Genomic DNA, 16,982 nt, shown 5'->3' on the forward strand with positions numbered 1-16,982 from the left:
TTTAGGGTAGGCGATGGGCGTGGAGCAAACTACCGGGAGATTTGACAGTTTTTTATTTCCACAACGTAGACGTCTCAACGGATTTCGTTAGTTCACGAATCACGAAGCAGAGTCTAACCCGTTGGATGACAATCCGACGGCGGTGAAGGATGATGCCCAACGAGCTGGGCCGCATCCCTCTCTCCTATAGATCTTGCTCGAAAGGGGATCAATGGCGGCAGATCGAGGAGGGATGGCATCAATGGCGGAGCGAGTCCACCCTTCCGCCAAGTCCACCGCGCAGCCTCCCCAGGCGGCAGCCGCCACCGGAGCTCCGCCGTCTAAGGGTGGCCCGCTCCCGGTCTATCGACCCCAACCCCGCAAGCCTCCTCCGCCCCCGCGCCGCCGGAGCTGCTGCTGCTCCTGCTGCCTCTGGTTCACCCTCATTCTCTTCCTCATCATCCTCCTCTGCGCCGCTGCCTTCGGCGTCTTCTACTTGATCTACCGCCCCCAACGCCCCGCCTTCGCCGTCTCCGCCCTCCGCCTCGCCGCCTTCAACGTCTCCGCCGGAGGCCGCCTCACCTCCCGCCTCGACCTCAACGTCACAGCCAGAAACCCTAATCGCAAGCTCGTCTTCCTCTACGACCCCGCCTCCGTCTCCGTCTTCTCCGGCGGGGTCGACATCGGCGACGGGTCCTTCCCCGCCTTCCGCCAGGGGGCGAAGAACACGACTCTGCTCTCCGCCACGCTGGCCGCTGGCGGCGGCGGCGGTCAGACGCTGGACTCGGCGGCGACGCGGGATCTGAGAGGGAGGACGAGGCTGTCTCTGGAAATCGACGTGGACACGAAAGTGGGGGTTAAGATCGGGAGTCTGAAGACGAAGAGGATCGGGGTCAAGGTGCGGTGCTCCGGCATCGACGTGGCGGTGCCGACGGGGAAGGCAGCGGCGACGGCGTCCACTTCGAGTGCCGCCTGCAAGGTCAAGCTCCGTATCAAGATCTGGAAGTGGACCATCTCCTAAACCCTACTCCCTTCTCTTACAGCGCGACAATTACTACCGCCGCCATGAAATGGGCAGTAAATTCAAGAAACAGAGTAGATTAAAACCCTACCATAACAAAGAGAAGATTGGAAGAAATATGTTATTTTTAAAAATTAAGCAGAAGTTGTTTTAATTTCTGTGATTTACTTTTCCGTCGATTGATTGTGGATATTGTTGTAAGGTTACATGTAATACGATTGATTGAAAATTTCTGGACTTTCCTATATAATCGTGGTTCAATTTAAAAACACCTATTATTTAATTTTATTTTTTTAATTGACATTAGATATTCAATTTATCATGATCAATTTCATTAAAATAAATTTAAAAGCGTTCACAACAGTTAATCAATCAAGCGTTCTTAAGTCAAAGTTCGTTTTTAAAAAATTTATCGTGTCAATCGAGACAACTATAAGCACTGACTTTAGATAAAAATAATAATAATAATAAATTAAGATTAAAATGGCAGCAGTAATGACATTGCAATGTCAGAATGAAATTGGTCTATTCAAATTATTGAATCTTCAGAATGATAGAGATGGTAGGGAAGAGTGTGAAATAATACAGGAGGAAGTGGCACAGTGTCAGACAGAGAAGAGGCTTTATTTTATTTATCATTGGTTGTGCTGCCGTTTTGTTGGCTTGTAAAAGGTAGATTGAACGGAAAGGAAAGGAAACAGGAGAAGATTTGATATGGATTTAATTTCGACCATAAATGACTAACTAATACAGTGTAATTATTAATAGTTGAGTTCAAATATGACGGACACTGATAGATAATGATCAATAGTTGAGGGCAACCGGCGCAATCATAGACTTGTACTATGCCATCACTTTTTTAATATCACTATGCCTAACACTTAAATTTATTTCTATAAAACTACTACTAGGTAAATCTAACCTGATAAGCCTCACACCAAAACAAATATATTTATATAAAGATGATTTAGACATCGAAGAAGGATTAGGATCAATTTGAATGCATACCAAAAACATTTGAAAAAAAAAAGTTGTAAAATATGGATCAAAAGAGTAGGCCAAAACTTTAATAGAACTTATGCATACCTCTGAACTAGAAGAATCTCTTTGAACTTGAAAACCAATAGTTGACCACTTATTGTGGTTGATTGCCGACAGTGACGAAATAAAAGAAACGGCAGTATTTATATAAGAAAAACTGACAGCTTTTACCATTATTTTTATCCTTTTATCTCTAAATTCCTAATTAGACCAATTAGATGAAACAGAGATTGAAAAATTCCTCAATATTCTCTCTAGATATCTTCTTTTTTTTACAGTAAAATTATTACCAGTGTGATGTAAAAGTCATATTTGAATTTCAAAAACATCTTACAAAGCAAGATAAAATTGCATACAATACAATAGACTCTTTCCTAAGACTCCGTATTGATGAAAATTTTGTACACTAGACTGTCATTTTTTCTATAAATAAAATCATATTACTATCACTTAAATTTTCTGAACAAGAATCCTACAGAACTGGAGAATTATTTACCAACTATGTTGCATATGAATTATAAAGAAACTAACATCGAAAGTAAATAATCACTTTAGCGAATTGTAAATGCATTAATACCTTTTTATAAATCAGATTATTTTACTCAATTTCAGTCAACATATTTCTACCATAAACTTCAAATAGAATAATTGTTTTCCACTATAGTTTTATCAAACGCGGTATGGCTGGGGAACCACAGTTTTTGTGTCATAAATGTCAGGCAAATGGATTAGCATGACACTTGGTTCGAGTGGATCTGATTCAAAGCTACCTCAACTAAAAGCCAATTGAGAGTTCATTTCCTAAGAAAATAAAATTTAAATTGTTTACCTCATGTTCTCAGAGAAAAAGAAGAAAGGGAATGAAAAGAACATAATCATACGTTCATGTCTCGGTTGAATAGCAGATTTGTTCTTTGATCGTCTCTAACTCTGCCAATACTTCTTCCATGGGCCTGTAGATAAAATCACTCATGCGCCACAACTGCAAAATCAAATTTTCAGAATTAAACAATCATACAGCTGTTTCAATGTCAGACATTTGATTGATTGGCATCTAAGCATATACCATTTTGGTTGATTGATTGACAGCAACAATTTACCTGTAAAGTCCCACCACCATTGACCCTCGCACAGTCATCAGAAACACTGGCTATGGTCCATGGTTCAGTTTCACACCAATGGAAATCCACAACTTTATCCCTGTTAAAACGTTACACCTCACTTTGGACATCAGGACAAGAAGAAATTGATTTCCCCTTTTGGGACCATCAAGCTTGAACACCATTGCATGCTAATAGTTAGCAGAATCATCATATGTATCATACAATTTGGCTCAATTCAATATGTTTCATTGTGAAACTTATTACAAATCTTATCTTACACATTCTACAAATAAGATATAAAATTCATTACAAATTAAATATACCAACTAAAAGAAAATATAACTCATTAAGAACTTAAATTAAACCCAATATACAATAAATTAAACCAAATCTATTATAAAGAAAGGAAGAAATGATGCATTTTATATTAAGAGCACATTCTTCTAGTGTATCAGAGTCACAGTCAAACAATAGTCAATGAGAAGTCTACACCTAATAAATAATGATTTAGAAGAATAAATCTTATCACATTGAATGACAATAGGATCAGCATCATTAATGCCTTAGAAGTGATGTCCTGTCTAAGTTGTCCATTGGACATCAATAATTTCATTTAACGAGGAAGTTTGATATTGCTCATTGAACTTCATTTCTTAATGGAATGAAATACCAAGAATTTATACATCGTCTTCATAGAAGATATGAACTTATGCATTTTTTTATGAATTAACAGCTTATTCCATATTGCTAAAGATTGAGAGAGAGCTCAATTGGAGATGTGAAATTAAGTGATGGAAATGAAAAATAGGCATCAGTTAAAATTTAAATTTGTAATTCCTTTCACTAATTGTTCTTTAGGTGTTTATATCTTTTAATTTGGTTAAAATTAATTAATATCTTTAAGCATGGTAAAAGTTCTTTTGATTTGGTAGTGTTTTCTTATCAGAAGTATTCCTTTCCTAGTTTAGCTGATATTGGGTCTATAAAAATGTAGTGTCTCTTTGTATTATTCAGCTTTTGATTAATAAAATATTCTACTTTTTCAATCTCTACCCCAATGTGAGATAGTTAAATTTCATCTGCTTCATCAATTTTGTCCCAAATTTTTATATAATTTGAGGGTTCAATTTTGGTATTCACATCCCGCTCTCTTTTAACATATATCATGCTATTAAATATACTATTATGTAAAGTAGAATTATTTTTAAGATCTCTACTAACTTTACAATTCACTAAAACAATTCCTAACCTTAATTAGCCTAGATATTTTAGTATTTTTTTAACAATAATGAGAAGATATATACATTGCAATTGAAGTAAAAATGGTTATAATTCTTTCAGGATTAAATGGATTATACTCCAGCTTAGAACTAATATGCAGTAAAGTGAAAATTGAGCAACATGAATGATTGGCCTAATCTTAGGAGGAATGTTCTCTAGTGGTAAAGCACTAAAGAACATAGCCGTATGTGAAGCTATAATCAATGTCAACGTACCACTATCATTACTGCTCCAAAGGAGCCAAAAAAAATCCTCTTAATGACTTGACTCCTGCAATAATATTTCCTTTCTAACTCACCAGCAGATTTCCAACCTTCCCACACGACTGTACCACTTCCCAAGTATGAGTTGGTCCATTCATGAGCTCTTGCAAACAAGACCTATGTTGATGATAAATAAATCAGGTACATAAAATCTCTTCGCCAAGTGTGATTCAGGGATTTGCATCGAGAACAAAGAACTGAACCATATAACTTTCTATAAATGACTCTAGGCTTTCTCTTTGCAAAAATCAATAATGCCATCACAGTCATCCATGGTCATGGTCGTGTTTCTGTTTATCTTATTGTCCATTAGTAAAGTTGAATACACAACTTATACACCCCATAACTTGTTCCATATGCACCTTCACTGGATATCAGTATGTATTAAATAGTTCGCTCAATATATATTGTTATCTATACCTTATGTATTTTTATCAATATAAAAAATAATACGATAGTATTGCAAATGCCCTTGCGTATGTCTAAACATACTGCATATGTTGCTATTTAGTGGGTTGATAATTTGCATACCAGATATATACTTTATTTAAAACCTTACTAAAAGCCATGTTTGACCTGGACAATATCAAATGTTTCTATCTAACCCCAAAAAACAAACTTTTGGGGAGTAAAGGGGATTGTCTAAATCATGGTTTAAAATTTCGTTCCGTGTCGAGCGAAACGGACAAAATTTGTCGTTCCGCTTGCTAATCGGTACCCATCCGGCACCAACACCGTGATCCCACTCCGAACTCCACGGGGTCACGGCAGGGATGCTACGAGCACATAGGTGGGATGCAAAAAAAAAAAAACTTAGATTAATAATTTCAATCAATTCCTAACTATAAATAGAATAATCTAAACAAGCTTAATCGAACCCTAATAAAACTATCCCATATAATATATATATATATATATATATATAATTTTAATTCCATAAATATATAATAAATTATTTATTTATTTATCATATGGAGGCGCTGCGATCCCATATTTTTCTTTTTTTACTTTTTTTTAAAAACTATTTTATTTTTATTTTTTAAATATTTAGATTAAATTTTTATTTTTAATTAATATATTTTATATTTAAAAATATCAAAATTATAGTGGGTACCTAAACTGTATTATTCCGGTCATAAACCAAAACTCCATTATGGTTCGAAATTTTAAACCATAGTGTAAATCATATGTTGGCCAGACTTTGATGCCAAGAGTAGAAAAACACCAATAGTTTAGAAGTATACCAAAAAACTAATAAGTTAATCAAATAAACAAAAGAGAACATACAATGTCTTATATGAATACTATAGCTGAACACACAAAATAATAGTAGAAGAAACAGAGATGACAGCCATAAACAATTCAAATTTTCTAACCTAGCAAAAACTGGTATTGAGCTAAAAAGGAGATGAACAAAATAATTTGTACCTGTGACCAGCATGTTGAAAGAATAAACCTGGAGGTCTAGAATATTCATCACTAGCACCAACCTAGACAAAAGAGAGTATACTCACTAAAATGCAAAACTTTAAGCAGACAGATGGCAAAGGTTAAAATTTCTTAAAAAATTGCATGGAATGAGATAATAGTCTTCCAAAGTTATTGAAACTAACTAATTATCTGTACGAATATCTTGCCTTCTTGCTTGAAAACAAATATTGTATCACTCAAAAATCATGACTAGTAGAACCAAATCAACCCTGATGAATAAAGAAATGAAAACATGATAGCATTGGAATCAACTCTTCTAGTTCAATTGTGATTGTAGAATCCAGTGCTAATCTAGATCACATCTAGGATGACCTACAAACAATTTTTAAGTGGATAGCCATCACAGTGAATGGTGAAATTTAACCAATTTCAATTATTATCACAGTGAATGGTGAAATTTAACCAATTTCAATTATTATGATTCAAAAACCACGTTATCATGCGTTGGATCAATCGCATGAACATCAATTTAGAATAAACGAGGCTCAGAAGTTCAAAGGAAATAATGAGGAAAATTAACTTGCCAGATCTCTAGGAAAATTAACTTGTCAGCTCTCTAGGTAGATGTGACAGAATTAGTTGCCAAACAAAATGTAAAGTTCTAATTAGCTTCACATGAAACCCACTACAAGGTATAGACTAGCTAGACACAATTACTGCATTTCTATAATTTGAATCAATATCAAGACTGTACATTTAAGCATGCGAATAACAGGCTAGCTCTAAACATCTATCTAATAGGAAACAACAACAACAACAACAACAACCAAGCCTTATCCCACTAAGTGGGGTCGGCATCTATCTAATAGGAAATGTACCCAAAAAAAACTAATATGAATTCATTTATAAACATATTATATTTTCCCATGCAAACTAGCCTCAATGTTGCAATGTTCATTCACTGTTTACAGAATTACTAGCAAATAATGGAAATTATAACAGATACCAAAACTGTATCATTCCAATCATAAACCAAAACTCCGTTATGGTTCGAGATTTTAAACCATAGTGTAAATCATATGTTGGCCAGACTTTGATGCCAAGAGTAGAAAAACACCAATAGTTTAGAAGTATACCAAAAAACTAATAAGTTAATCAAATAAACAAAAGAGAACATACAATGTCTTATATGAATACTATAGATGAACACACAAAATAATAGTAGAAGAAACAGAGATGACAGCCATAAACAATTCAAATTTTCTAACCTAGCAAAAACTGGTATTGAGCTAAAAAGGAGATGAACAAAATAATTTGTACCTGTGACCAGCATGTTGAAAGAATAAACCTGGAGGTCTAGAATATTCATCACTAGCACCAACCTAGAAAAAAGAGAGTATACTCACTAAAATGCAAAACTTTAAGCAGACAGATGGCAAAGGTTAAAATTTCTTAAAAAATTGCATGGAATGAGATAATAGTCTTCCAAAGTTATTGAAACTAACTAATTATCTGTACGAATATCTTGCCTTCTTTCTTGAAAACAAATATTGTATCACTCAAAAATCATGACTAGTAGAACCAAATCAACCCTGATGAATAAAGAAATGAAAACATGATAGCATTGGAATCAACTCTTCTAGTTCAATTGTGATTGTAGAATCCAGTGCTAATCTAGATCACATCTAGGATGACCTACAAACAATTTTTAAGTGGATAGCCATCACAGTGAATGGTGAAATTTAACCAATTTCAATTATTATCACAGTGAATGGTGAAATTTAACCAATTTCAATTATTATGATTCAAAAACCACGTTATCATGCGTTGGATCAATCGCATGAACATCAATTTAGAATAAACGAGGCTCAGAAGTTCAAAGGAAATAATGAGGAAAATTAACTTGCCAGATCTCTAGGAAAATTAACTTGTCAGCTCTCTAGGTAGATGTGACAGAATTAGTTGCCAAACAAAATGTAAAGTTCTAATTAGCTTCACATGAAACCCACTACAAGGTATAGACTAGCTAGACACAATTACTGCATTTCTATAATTTGAATCAATATCAAGACTGTACATTTAAGCATGCGAATAACAGGCTAGCTCTAAACATCTATCTAATAGGAAACAACAACAACAACAACAACAACCAAGCCTTATCCCACTAAGTGGGGTCGGCATCTATCTAATAGGAAATGTACCCAAAAAAAACTAATATGAATTCATTTATAAACATATTATATTTTCCCATGCAAACTAGCCTCAATGTTGCAATGTTCATTCACTGTTTACAGAATTACTAGCAAATAATGGTTAATAAGGAAATGACATGTGTTAATCCTTAACATAGGAATGATATCGAGCAGTTAAATACCTTTGCATGATCCCAAATGTTTAGGAAATTATCCTCTCCAGCACTTCCAAAAACTGATGATTTATCTGGACACCACTGAAGAAATCAAATCGAAATAGGATGGTATTTCATTTTAATGACCAAAAATTTCCAGATAAAAGACTAAATAAAGGAAAAACTTATGCCTGCACACAAAGAACAGCAGCTCTATGATGATGAAATGTGTGCACAGATGACCCGATACCTCCAGTTGTCATATATCGCCGATCAAACATTTTAACAGAGGAGTCTGCAGACCTACAATGAAAAAGTATTACACAACAAAACTGACATCTTTTAACAGTGAAAGATAATGAGCGCTCATGGAAAATTGAGCACAGTAGAACACCTTTGATAAGGTGATAACAAAATTGGAATGTAATTAACATTAACAGTTTGGCCTGATATACCCAGTTAAGAGAAGATTTACATCAAAAGGGTTCCAATCGACACAATTAATGTCACCATCATGAGCCCTTTCAACCTGTTAAACAGAAAAGAATTTAGGAATCAGAAAACAGAACACAGACTATATACTCATGATACGCCAGAAAGGAACAGTCGAGAACCACCAGCATACAATATCAGATTCCTAATTAAATTCCAATTATCCAGATACCAATTAACAGCTATAGCTGAATCAAGTGTCAAGATACAACATTCGTAAATAAATTTAAGAAACATAATGTCATGCATAAGAAATAAAAGAGGAATCCATACACTATGAACCACATAACAACGAAGATATGAAAAAAAAAAAGAAATAAATTGGGTAACACCTATGCATGAAATAATCAGATGAAATCAGTGAAGAATTTATGTGATTTAACCTGCTACAAGAATATGTTCAAGCCAAGACTAAAGAGAGGAAGAGTCAATTTTCTCAAACATTGTGATTACATGAAGCTGGCATCCAAGTCCCACAAAACTGAAGAAATATTATTCGCTATGAAAACCTTCTAAGGTACACGTAAATGAAAAATAAGAAATTAACACTAGAACCTTAAGAGCAGGATTGGTCCCAACACGAGCATCCCACAGAATCAGGCAAGAATCATCACCAACGCTACAAAATTCCTGTGAACTTAAAGAATGAAAAAAGAATCACCAGGGCTGTGCATTAAAACATGTATTTAAACCACTCAGAAATTATTCAATCACCTAAAAGGGCAGAACTGAACATCTTCAACAGTATCCACATGCCCATGGAACATAGCTCTGGCTGCAACTGTGGGAGTGCAAGATATCTTCAAATTTGTAGCCTCCTTAGAGTGATTATAGCTAAGGCTTCCATTCAACAATCCAAAGCAAGCAGTCGATGCAGAATTTAATAATGAAGATACATGATCATTTATACACCACAACACAACTAACTTGTCCTTCCCTGCAAAAATATTCTCTATGCATCAAAATATGTATAGAGTAAGTGGGATAACTTACTGCCTATAGAGGTTTCGAAGCAAACAAATAATGACTGCCAAGGTTCAATTTCAACGAAATCAAAATTATCAATTTGAATATTTCAAAACCTAAAAAACCAAAATTGAAAAGAAAAAAAAACTGAACCAAACCATACAATTTGGTTAGCATGAGGCAGGAAAAAAAAAAGATGCATCTGAATTTGTTAGTGGCAAAAATATCATCAATTAGTACATTCAAATTTACTAACTCCACAGTAATCCATCCATATACATGTCCCTACAGTTTAGTTTCGTTTTATTGGTTCGAGTTCTAAATTGAAATTGAATCAAAAATTGATCTTTCCAAAACAATGTGTGCCTACTAGAAGTATCATTCAAGTATAAAAGGAAAAGGTTAAATTGATAAATTGCCAAAAAAAATACGAAAACAATCTGAAATATGGAAAGTACAAACATAACCAAGGATAATAGAAAAGTGATCAAGCTGTCAACATATTGAAAAATCAAACTTCTAGAAGAATAGTTTTGACCTCCAGAAAGTACAAGAGGTTCAGAATTGCACATAGCAAGAGCATATTCCGCATTACTTTGATGCCCTTTCAATATCTGCAAGAACCAGAGAATGAGTCGCCAATATCTGCTTGTAGGAAAATGATAAATAATGTAAAATCATGTGATACATTAGTTTAAGTATGTAACAGTGTCCTTGTGTGTATATTGCTCTTTGAATGAGCTTGTTATTGAATAAAAAATTGAAGAAAATAACGCTTGAAAAAAAATTTGCAGTAGAAAGAAAAAATAAACCAAATCTGGCTGGCATTCTGCATCCCCAAGTCTATCACCACAATCAGGCTGTGCATCAACATCCCAAATAAATACCTGCAGCAAAATCAAAGATAAGCAACCCTAACGTTAGATATTCTAATTAATGAAAATAATCCAAGTTAAAAGTCCCAAGAACCTACTTCAGGACTGTCTGTGTGTGTTGCAACAATTTTACTATTCTGAGGAAATTCTCTGATTCTATTGACCTGCGAGTTAGCAGAGATCAAATACACTACTTTGTCCCAAATGTGCATCATAAATGGCATTAGCAATTCAATTCATGGATTCAGAAACTAGCCTTGTCCATTAACAGCTCGAATACAATGAGTTTAATCCCGTATGAAGCAGTATGAGAGAATAATAAGCGATATAAGCTTAGATGAGTTATGAAGTAGGACTAAAACATTTTAGGTGGTGGTTGGACCCGACAAGTTAATGGATTAATTCTCCAATCTAAGTGGATCATAGATAATAGGTTTTTTCTTTAAAAACCTGCTTATGTGACCATGGAGCCACAATTAAGCCTCACATATTCCTGATCAGGGATTAGGGATGGTTCAAAATTATGATTTGGGTATTGACCTTGATGTGGATGTCAAGGTGGGAAGATTGTAACCCCTAATTCAGTTCCACATAGAGAACTGTAAGTTCTCACATAAGTAAATTACTATTGACTTAGGCTTAAGAATTTTAAACCAGTTGTTAGGCCTAACAAGGTAATCAGTCAGTTTATTTCATCTAAGCAGATAGTGACAAATTTACAATGATGTGAATACAAATGAGTCGTCCACTTAATATAAAGTGTGTCCCTGAAAGAATGAACAGCAGTTCATTTAGAACAGGTTAGCCAGCTCAGGTGATGGATTGACCACCACAGATAACAGGATGCATACAGACTTGTAATGCACCTAATAGTCCACTTAAAAATGGAGTGTGAACCCGAAGGATGATTCGCAGTCTATTTGAGAACAGGTCATTTGGCTCAGTAAATGGGTGGGCCACTACTCATTATGAGATGCACAAGCTAAATAAAAAGATTAACAATGAGAAAAAGTAAGATTGTTTAATACATGTGTTATGAATTTAGCTATAAATCATACCATAAATTAAAAAATCAAAATGTGTGTTCAGCTAAGTGTTACTTTGTAATACAACTTGGCTGTACATTTTATGGACATCACCCTATACCATTAGTGGACTGCACATCATAGCAAATAGGTAGGAAAACCCAAAGATCAATTTTGAACAATATAAAGGTATAATAAGAGGTTATTGAAAAGTTGTAATTGTGAAATAAGTGTTTTACCTCACCAGGGTGTACAATTGTTTTTATCCTTTTCACATAGGGAGATTGTGACTCTTCATCAAACTGCATGGCAAAAACCTTTTTTAAAAAAATAAGAAAGACCAACTTGAAAATACTATCAGAAACAGAAATGATAAAGAAAGGACAAAGGAGATAAAACACAGTAACATATAGATGCCTTTAGGGTTTAGAATAAGATAAGGGATATAATTTCTTCATCCAACTCCAAAGCCTAACGTTAGTCATTCATCACATTAAACATAATTTGACAACCTGACACAGATCAACTAGCCAAACCAACTTAGCATAAGCGTCAGGAGTGGAAAAGGGATAAAGAAAGAAACAAATTCATAGTATATGATCTTCAACATCTAAAATGTGCTGATATTTCAAGTGGAATATAAAAATAACTACTGGTTGCTTCAGAACTAGGACATTGTGGTCACAATGCAATTAATTAATAGTGCTGCTTGCCATGGTGGATAAAAGATGAGAGACAAACTTTAGTTATTTCACATAAGCACTTGATAAGATCTTTCAGTGTGTCTGAACCAGGACTACAATGAATATGATATTAGCGTGGCACTATAAAGACACACAAATACTCGCTTGATACCCATTCCTGTACCTCCCATTAAACAATTCAAAACAAATAAACCCTTCAACTTATGCAGCAATCATTCCCAAAATCAAACACTTCTGAACTATATGTACTTAGATGGAATAATTCCATGATTTTCTTTCCCACAAACATGGATCAAGAGGTATACTTGAGACCTTTGAGGCTTTTCAAACTGTTTGACCATAGTGAACTCAACAGCATGTATTGAGGATTATAAAGTTAAACCAACTCAAACATCATCATAGAAATTTATCATACTCAAAACACTTGTAGATAAAGCACGATATAGGTTCTTTGCAAAGAAGCTACCACATGTTATAAAGAAATGTAAAAGAATAGAACCAACAAACAAAAGAAAGTACCATAGATATATGTTCTGCAGTTGCAACCCTTGGTTTCACAACTTCACAATTTGCAACAACAAGAGTGTTTGGATAAGTCCCATCCGTCTGAATGATAGAAAATAAATTTGAAAGAATTTTCTGAGATAATATAGAGGATGTTTTATTCTATAACACATTGCCATCACACAGATAAATTGCTACAGATACACTAAGTCACTAATTCTCCAAGCATGAAAGAACTTGGAACTGGGCATCAAAATATGACGAACTTATCTAGGTATGATAGAATGTTCATTTAGAGTTGAATCAGTAAAATTTTACTTTCAAGTCCCAGCACTGTCCAGATTTATTTTTACTGAGAAAATAACTGTCTGCTTATTTTTACTGACTATCCAAAATGACTGAAGAAAGTACAAAGGTTCCCATGGTTAACTACTGAATAATAACTTATTACAACCCTGAGGTAGAACTCAAATAATATGAATAAGATGTAACGAATCAGTGAAGAAAGAGTTAAGTATCTATAAATACTCATTTGTTGAAACTACTTGCCAACAGCTAAGTGAATTTTGAAAAATTTTCAAACAACATGCACAAAGGACTTGAACAAACTTAGCAAAATCAAAAGCCTGCCACCAGTTTGGTAGTAGAGGCCGACAGCTTCTGCCATAAATCAAGATCTGTGACTCTTCAAAAATTTATTGTGCAAATACCATGTCTAATGACATTTTTTTATTGTTTATTTTAAAAAACCCACAAAAAATATATGTCAACACAAACTAGCAGAAATTAGACTTGCCCGCTCAGAGAAGAAGAGACGTTGATTATTCTTGTATGTCTTTTGCTCCAATTGCTGACCCCACCTTATAGCAAAAAATATATATATATAAAATAAAGATTTTGGACTTCAAGTTAGGATAACTCTCCAGGTATTAATGTTTCCAGGAATATAGAAGAACAAACTGGTGGTTTTCCAACAACTTAATCTTTTCGGGATAAGTGAATATTCAATCAAACTAAATATTTGTCATTAACTAAGTCAATCCAAAAATACAAATAAAAAGATGATAAGCAGATGATAACAAAATGCAAGTATAAGAAGAGAATAAATAAATAAACTGAACAGATAAACTATAAGGATATTGTAATTTAGATAACCAAACAACTAAATATCTAAGAACAAATGGAGGTGTGCTAACATAATTATTGAAGGGGATGGAGTGAAACGCCACAGTGGCTTATCCATGAAAAAAACACTTATATATAATAAGTTCATGTACATCATTCATTGATAATATATCTAGTTAACAACATAATGATAGTAGATTCATTTTTTTTATTAAGTATGCTATTTTATTATAGCATTTAATAAATAATCAAAAGATACTTTGTTCTTTTTCTGTCTCCTACCCGTCAGATAGATGCAACTGCATAACTCATCAGATATCCAACTTTTCTTTGCACAGTTCACAGGTGATTATAAGCAGCTATCGTCCCTTTTCCTTTGCTATTGACTATTGAGTATTCTATATATAAAAAAAAAAAAAAAAATTTGAAGATTCTTTGTCTCCTCAAGAGTTGAGGAATGAAAGAACTAGCATAAAAGAAAATGTGTGATTGGGAACTAGGAGATATATGCCTGTTATTTGTCTTTCTATAAGAACTTTCATATTTGACTCATTCTCTCTCCCTTCCCCCATGCTCCTCTTGCTTTGGGAAATAAAGTCCCTATAATATCACAGTGTGAATTGGGAATGTTGGAGACCTTGATATTCCTAGCTTCTCTAGTGCAAAGACAAAGATAGGTCTTTCTAATGGTCTAGTTAATCAAAGTACAAACCTCCTCCTCAATAGTAGACTGCAACCTTTCGCTCTGTATTGCATGGCTTGCATTAGATGATCTCTTTGATGGAACGGATGAAGGGGATCATCTCCTCAGTTATGGACAGTTGAACCTCATCTACTATGCCTCCCCTAGTTCTCAAAACGTATGAGATAAATCTTCTCTATTGCGGCGTCATTTTTCCATTCAACCACTACCAAAAGTACTAGTCTCTAAAATGTTCTTCTTGTCTTTGAAAAGGGAGAATGGATTTACTGAGTGTTGAATTAGGATCAATATTCTAATTACTGATTATTAGGGAAGAGGTGGTTCCTGTATAGAGCCCTCCAGAGAGCAATTGCAAATTTGCCGAGAATCAATCTCACTATCCTCGCCTGAACCTTAGGAAACTCAAATCTTAGATCATTTGATTGCCACATTCTTCAGTTATGTATTTAACTAGATTCCCAATCAATCTTTACAAGCTAATCTCAATGACTTTCAATCATAGCCCTCAAACCCACTTTTTTTAGTGAAGACAAAATATAGAAGGGAATATGTGTAAATAAAAGAAAAGATAAAATAAGAAAAATTATTATCCAAAAGGAATTAGGTATAATACCAACAAATGATAAAATGAGGAAAATTAGATTGAAATGGTAGAGGCATTAAGAAAGGTGATCAATAGATTATATAGATAAATAATTTCAATCGATGAGAGTTAAAAGGTATAAGGGATAGCAAGAAAACAAAGAAAACTCTAGCTAATATACGACAAGTGATCTAAATTAACTAGTGACATAGTGTTCGATAAAAGGATAGGACACATTCAGTCGGTCAGCGTAATTGAGACTAACGTGCATTGATGATGTTGACGATAATGACGCCAATAGGAGTACAATTGTTGGAAATATATTTAGTTCTTTTTCTCCACCACCTTCCTAAGATGATGGGCTCTATAGGTTAGATTAGTCATAAATGTTTTGCCTTTAAACGCGTTCCCTAGCCTCTGCCACCTCCCTAAGATGATGTGATCTATAGGTTAGATTAGTTATGATGTTCTGCCTTTAAACGCGTTCCCTAGCCCCCCCCCCCCCCCCCCCCCCCCCCCCCCCCCCCCCCCTCCCCCCTTTTTTTTTTTTTTTTTTGTCCCTACCATAGAAGTATTCATGATCTATATGGTAACTCACGCCCTGTGAGAATCTCCAGTAACTCTCATGACAACCCAGGTCTGAATTCGTCTACAGCAAGTAGACAAAAAATTCTTAAAACCGCCGAGTTTAAGCAACCAAAAGCTAGCGACAAAACCTCAAAACGAAACATAGACAAGACGCACGCGGCAAGTTTCCAGCAAGAATCGCGAACAGCCTTAGCGATCAGAACCCTACATGAATCAGATACGAGGAAAGAATGGGGGGGAGTGCGAACCGGCAGGATAGCGAGGGCCAGGCCAGGTTGTGATTGGTGAACCAGTCGTAGATAAGCGGGATACGAGACTTCCACTGCAGGTAGTCGGCGTCTTCCTCCGCCCGCGGCCGCACCACCGCCTTCTTCCTCCGCCCCCTCGCCCCCATTTCGCCTCCCCCCACGCTCTACCCACTCACGCCGAAGGACCAGGGCGGGGCCCGCCAGCTGCGAAAGGATCAAACCAGTTATTGAATGCCGATTAAATTGAATCGATATAACAGGACTTCTTTTCATTCCCGTGGCTGCCGCCGTGGCGGGAATCCGCGTGCCCACTCTCTTACCGATCGGACGGTCCAGACAACGTCTTCGATCGACTACGTGGCACCAATCTGCGTCGTGCCACGAAACGCATTCTCAACAGGAGCGCTTGGATCGCATAATTTGCATCTCTAATTGAGCATATTTTTTTCTTTTCTTTTTATAAGATAAATATATTATATCCAAGAAAAATATAATATTAAATCATCCATCACTATTTATGTGTACTTTTCGATTTATCATTTAATTAATCACATGGAAAAATTTTCATAGAATTATAATTCATCAACGTATAAGGCCATCAATTCTTCTTTAACAAAAGGTACTCAATCTGTCATTTAAATGATAAAAGATGGGATAGATTTCCTATTCAAACGACCATATATTAGAAGGTAAATTTAAAAAT

The 16,982-nt window shown here is 35.2% G+C and overlaps 2 protein-coding genes across 2 annotated transcripts; one reads left to right on the forward strand and one right to left on the reverse strand.

Annotated features, from left to right (window-relative positions):
* The first annotated feature begins 211 nt into the window (after window positions 1-211).
* Window positions 212-1,235, forward strand: LOC141835193 (NDR1/HIN1-like protein 6). Its single transcript, XM_074722622.1, has one exon. The coding sequence runs from the start codon at window positions 212-214 to the stop codon at window positions 998-1,000; it is 789 nt and encodes a 262-aa protein (XP_074578723.1). The 3' UTR covers window positions 1,001-1,235.
* A 1,615-nt stretch (window positions 1,236-2,850) lies between these two features.
* On the reverse strand, window positions 2,851-16,425 carry LOC141834801 (WD-40 repeat-containing protein MSI4-like). Its single transcript, XM_074722170.1, has 15 exons — window positions 16,280-16,425; window positions 13,829-13,892; window positions 13,048-13,134; window positions 12,064-12,126; window positions 10,898-10,963; window positions 10,737-10,811; window positions 10,463-10,538; window positions 9,673-9,895; window positions 9,514-9,595; window positions 8,922-8,995; window positions 8,658-8,769; window positions 8,494-8,568; window positions 7,440-7,501; window positions 3,142-3,241; window positions 2,851-3,023 (listed from the first exon to the last, which is right to left on the reverse strand). Exons 1-15 carry the CDS (start codon window positions 16,423-16,425, stop codon window positions 2,925-2,927), a joined length of 1,404 nt encoding a protein of 467 aa, XP_074578271.1. The 3' UTR covers window positions 2,851-2,924.
* Window positions 16,426-16,982: the final 557 nt, after the last annotated feature.

This window comes from Curcuma longa, chromosome 9 (genome assembly GCF_044706935.1).
Source record: "Curcuma longa cultivar G26 ecotype Majalengka, Jawa Barat chromosome 9, ITB_CL_G26_1.1, whole genome shotgun sequence".
NCBI classification, from domain to species: Eukaryota; Viridiplantae; Streptophyta; class Magnoliopsida; order Zingiberales; family Zingiberaceae; genus Curcuma; species Curcuma longa.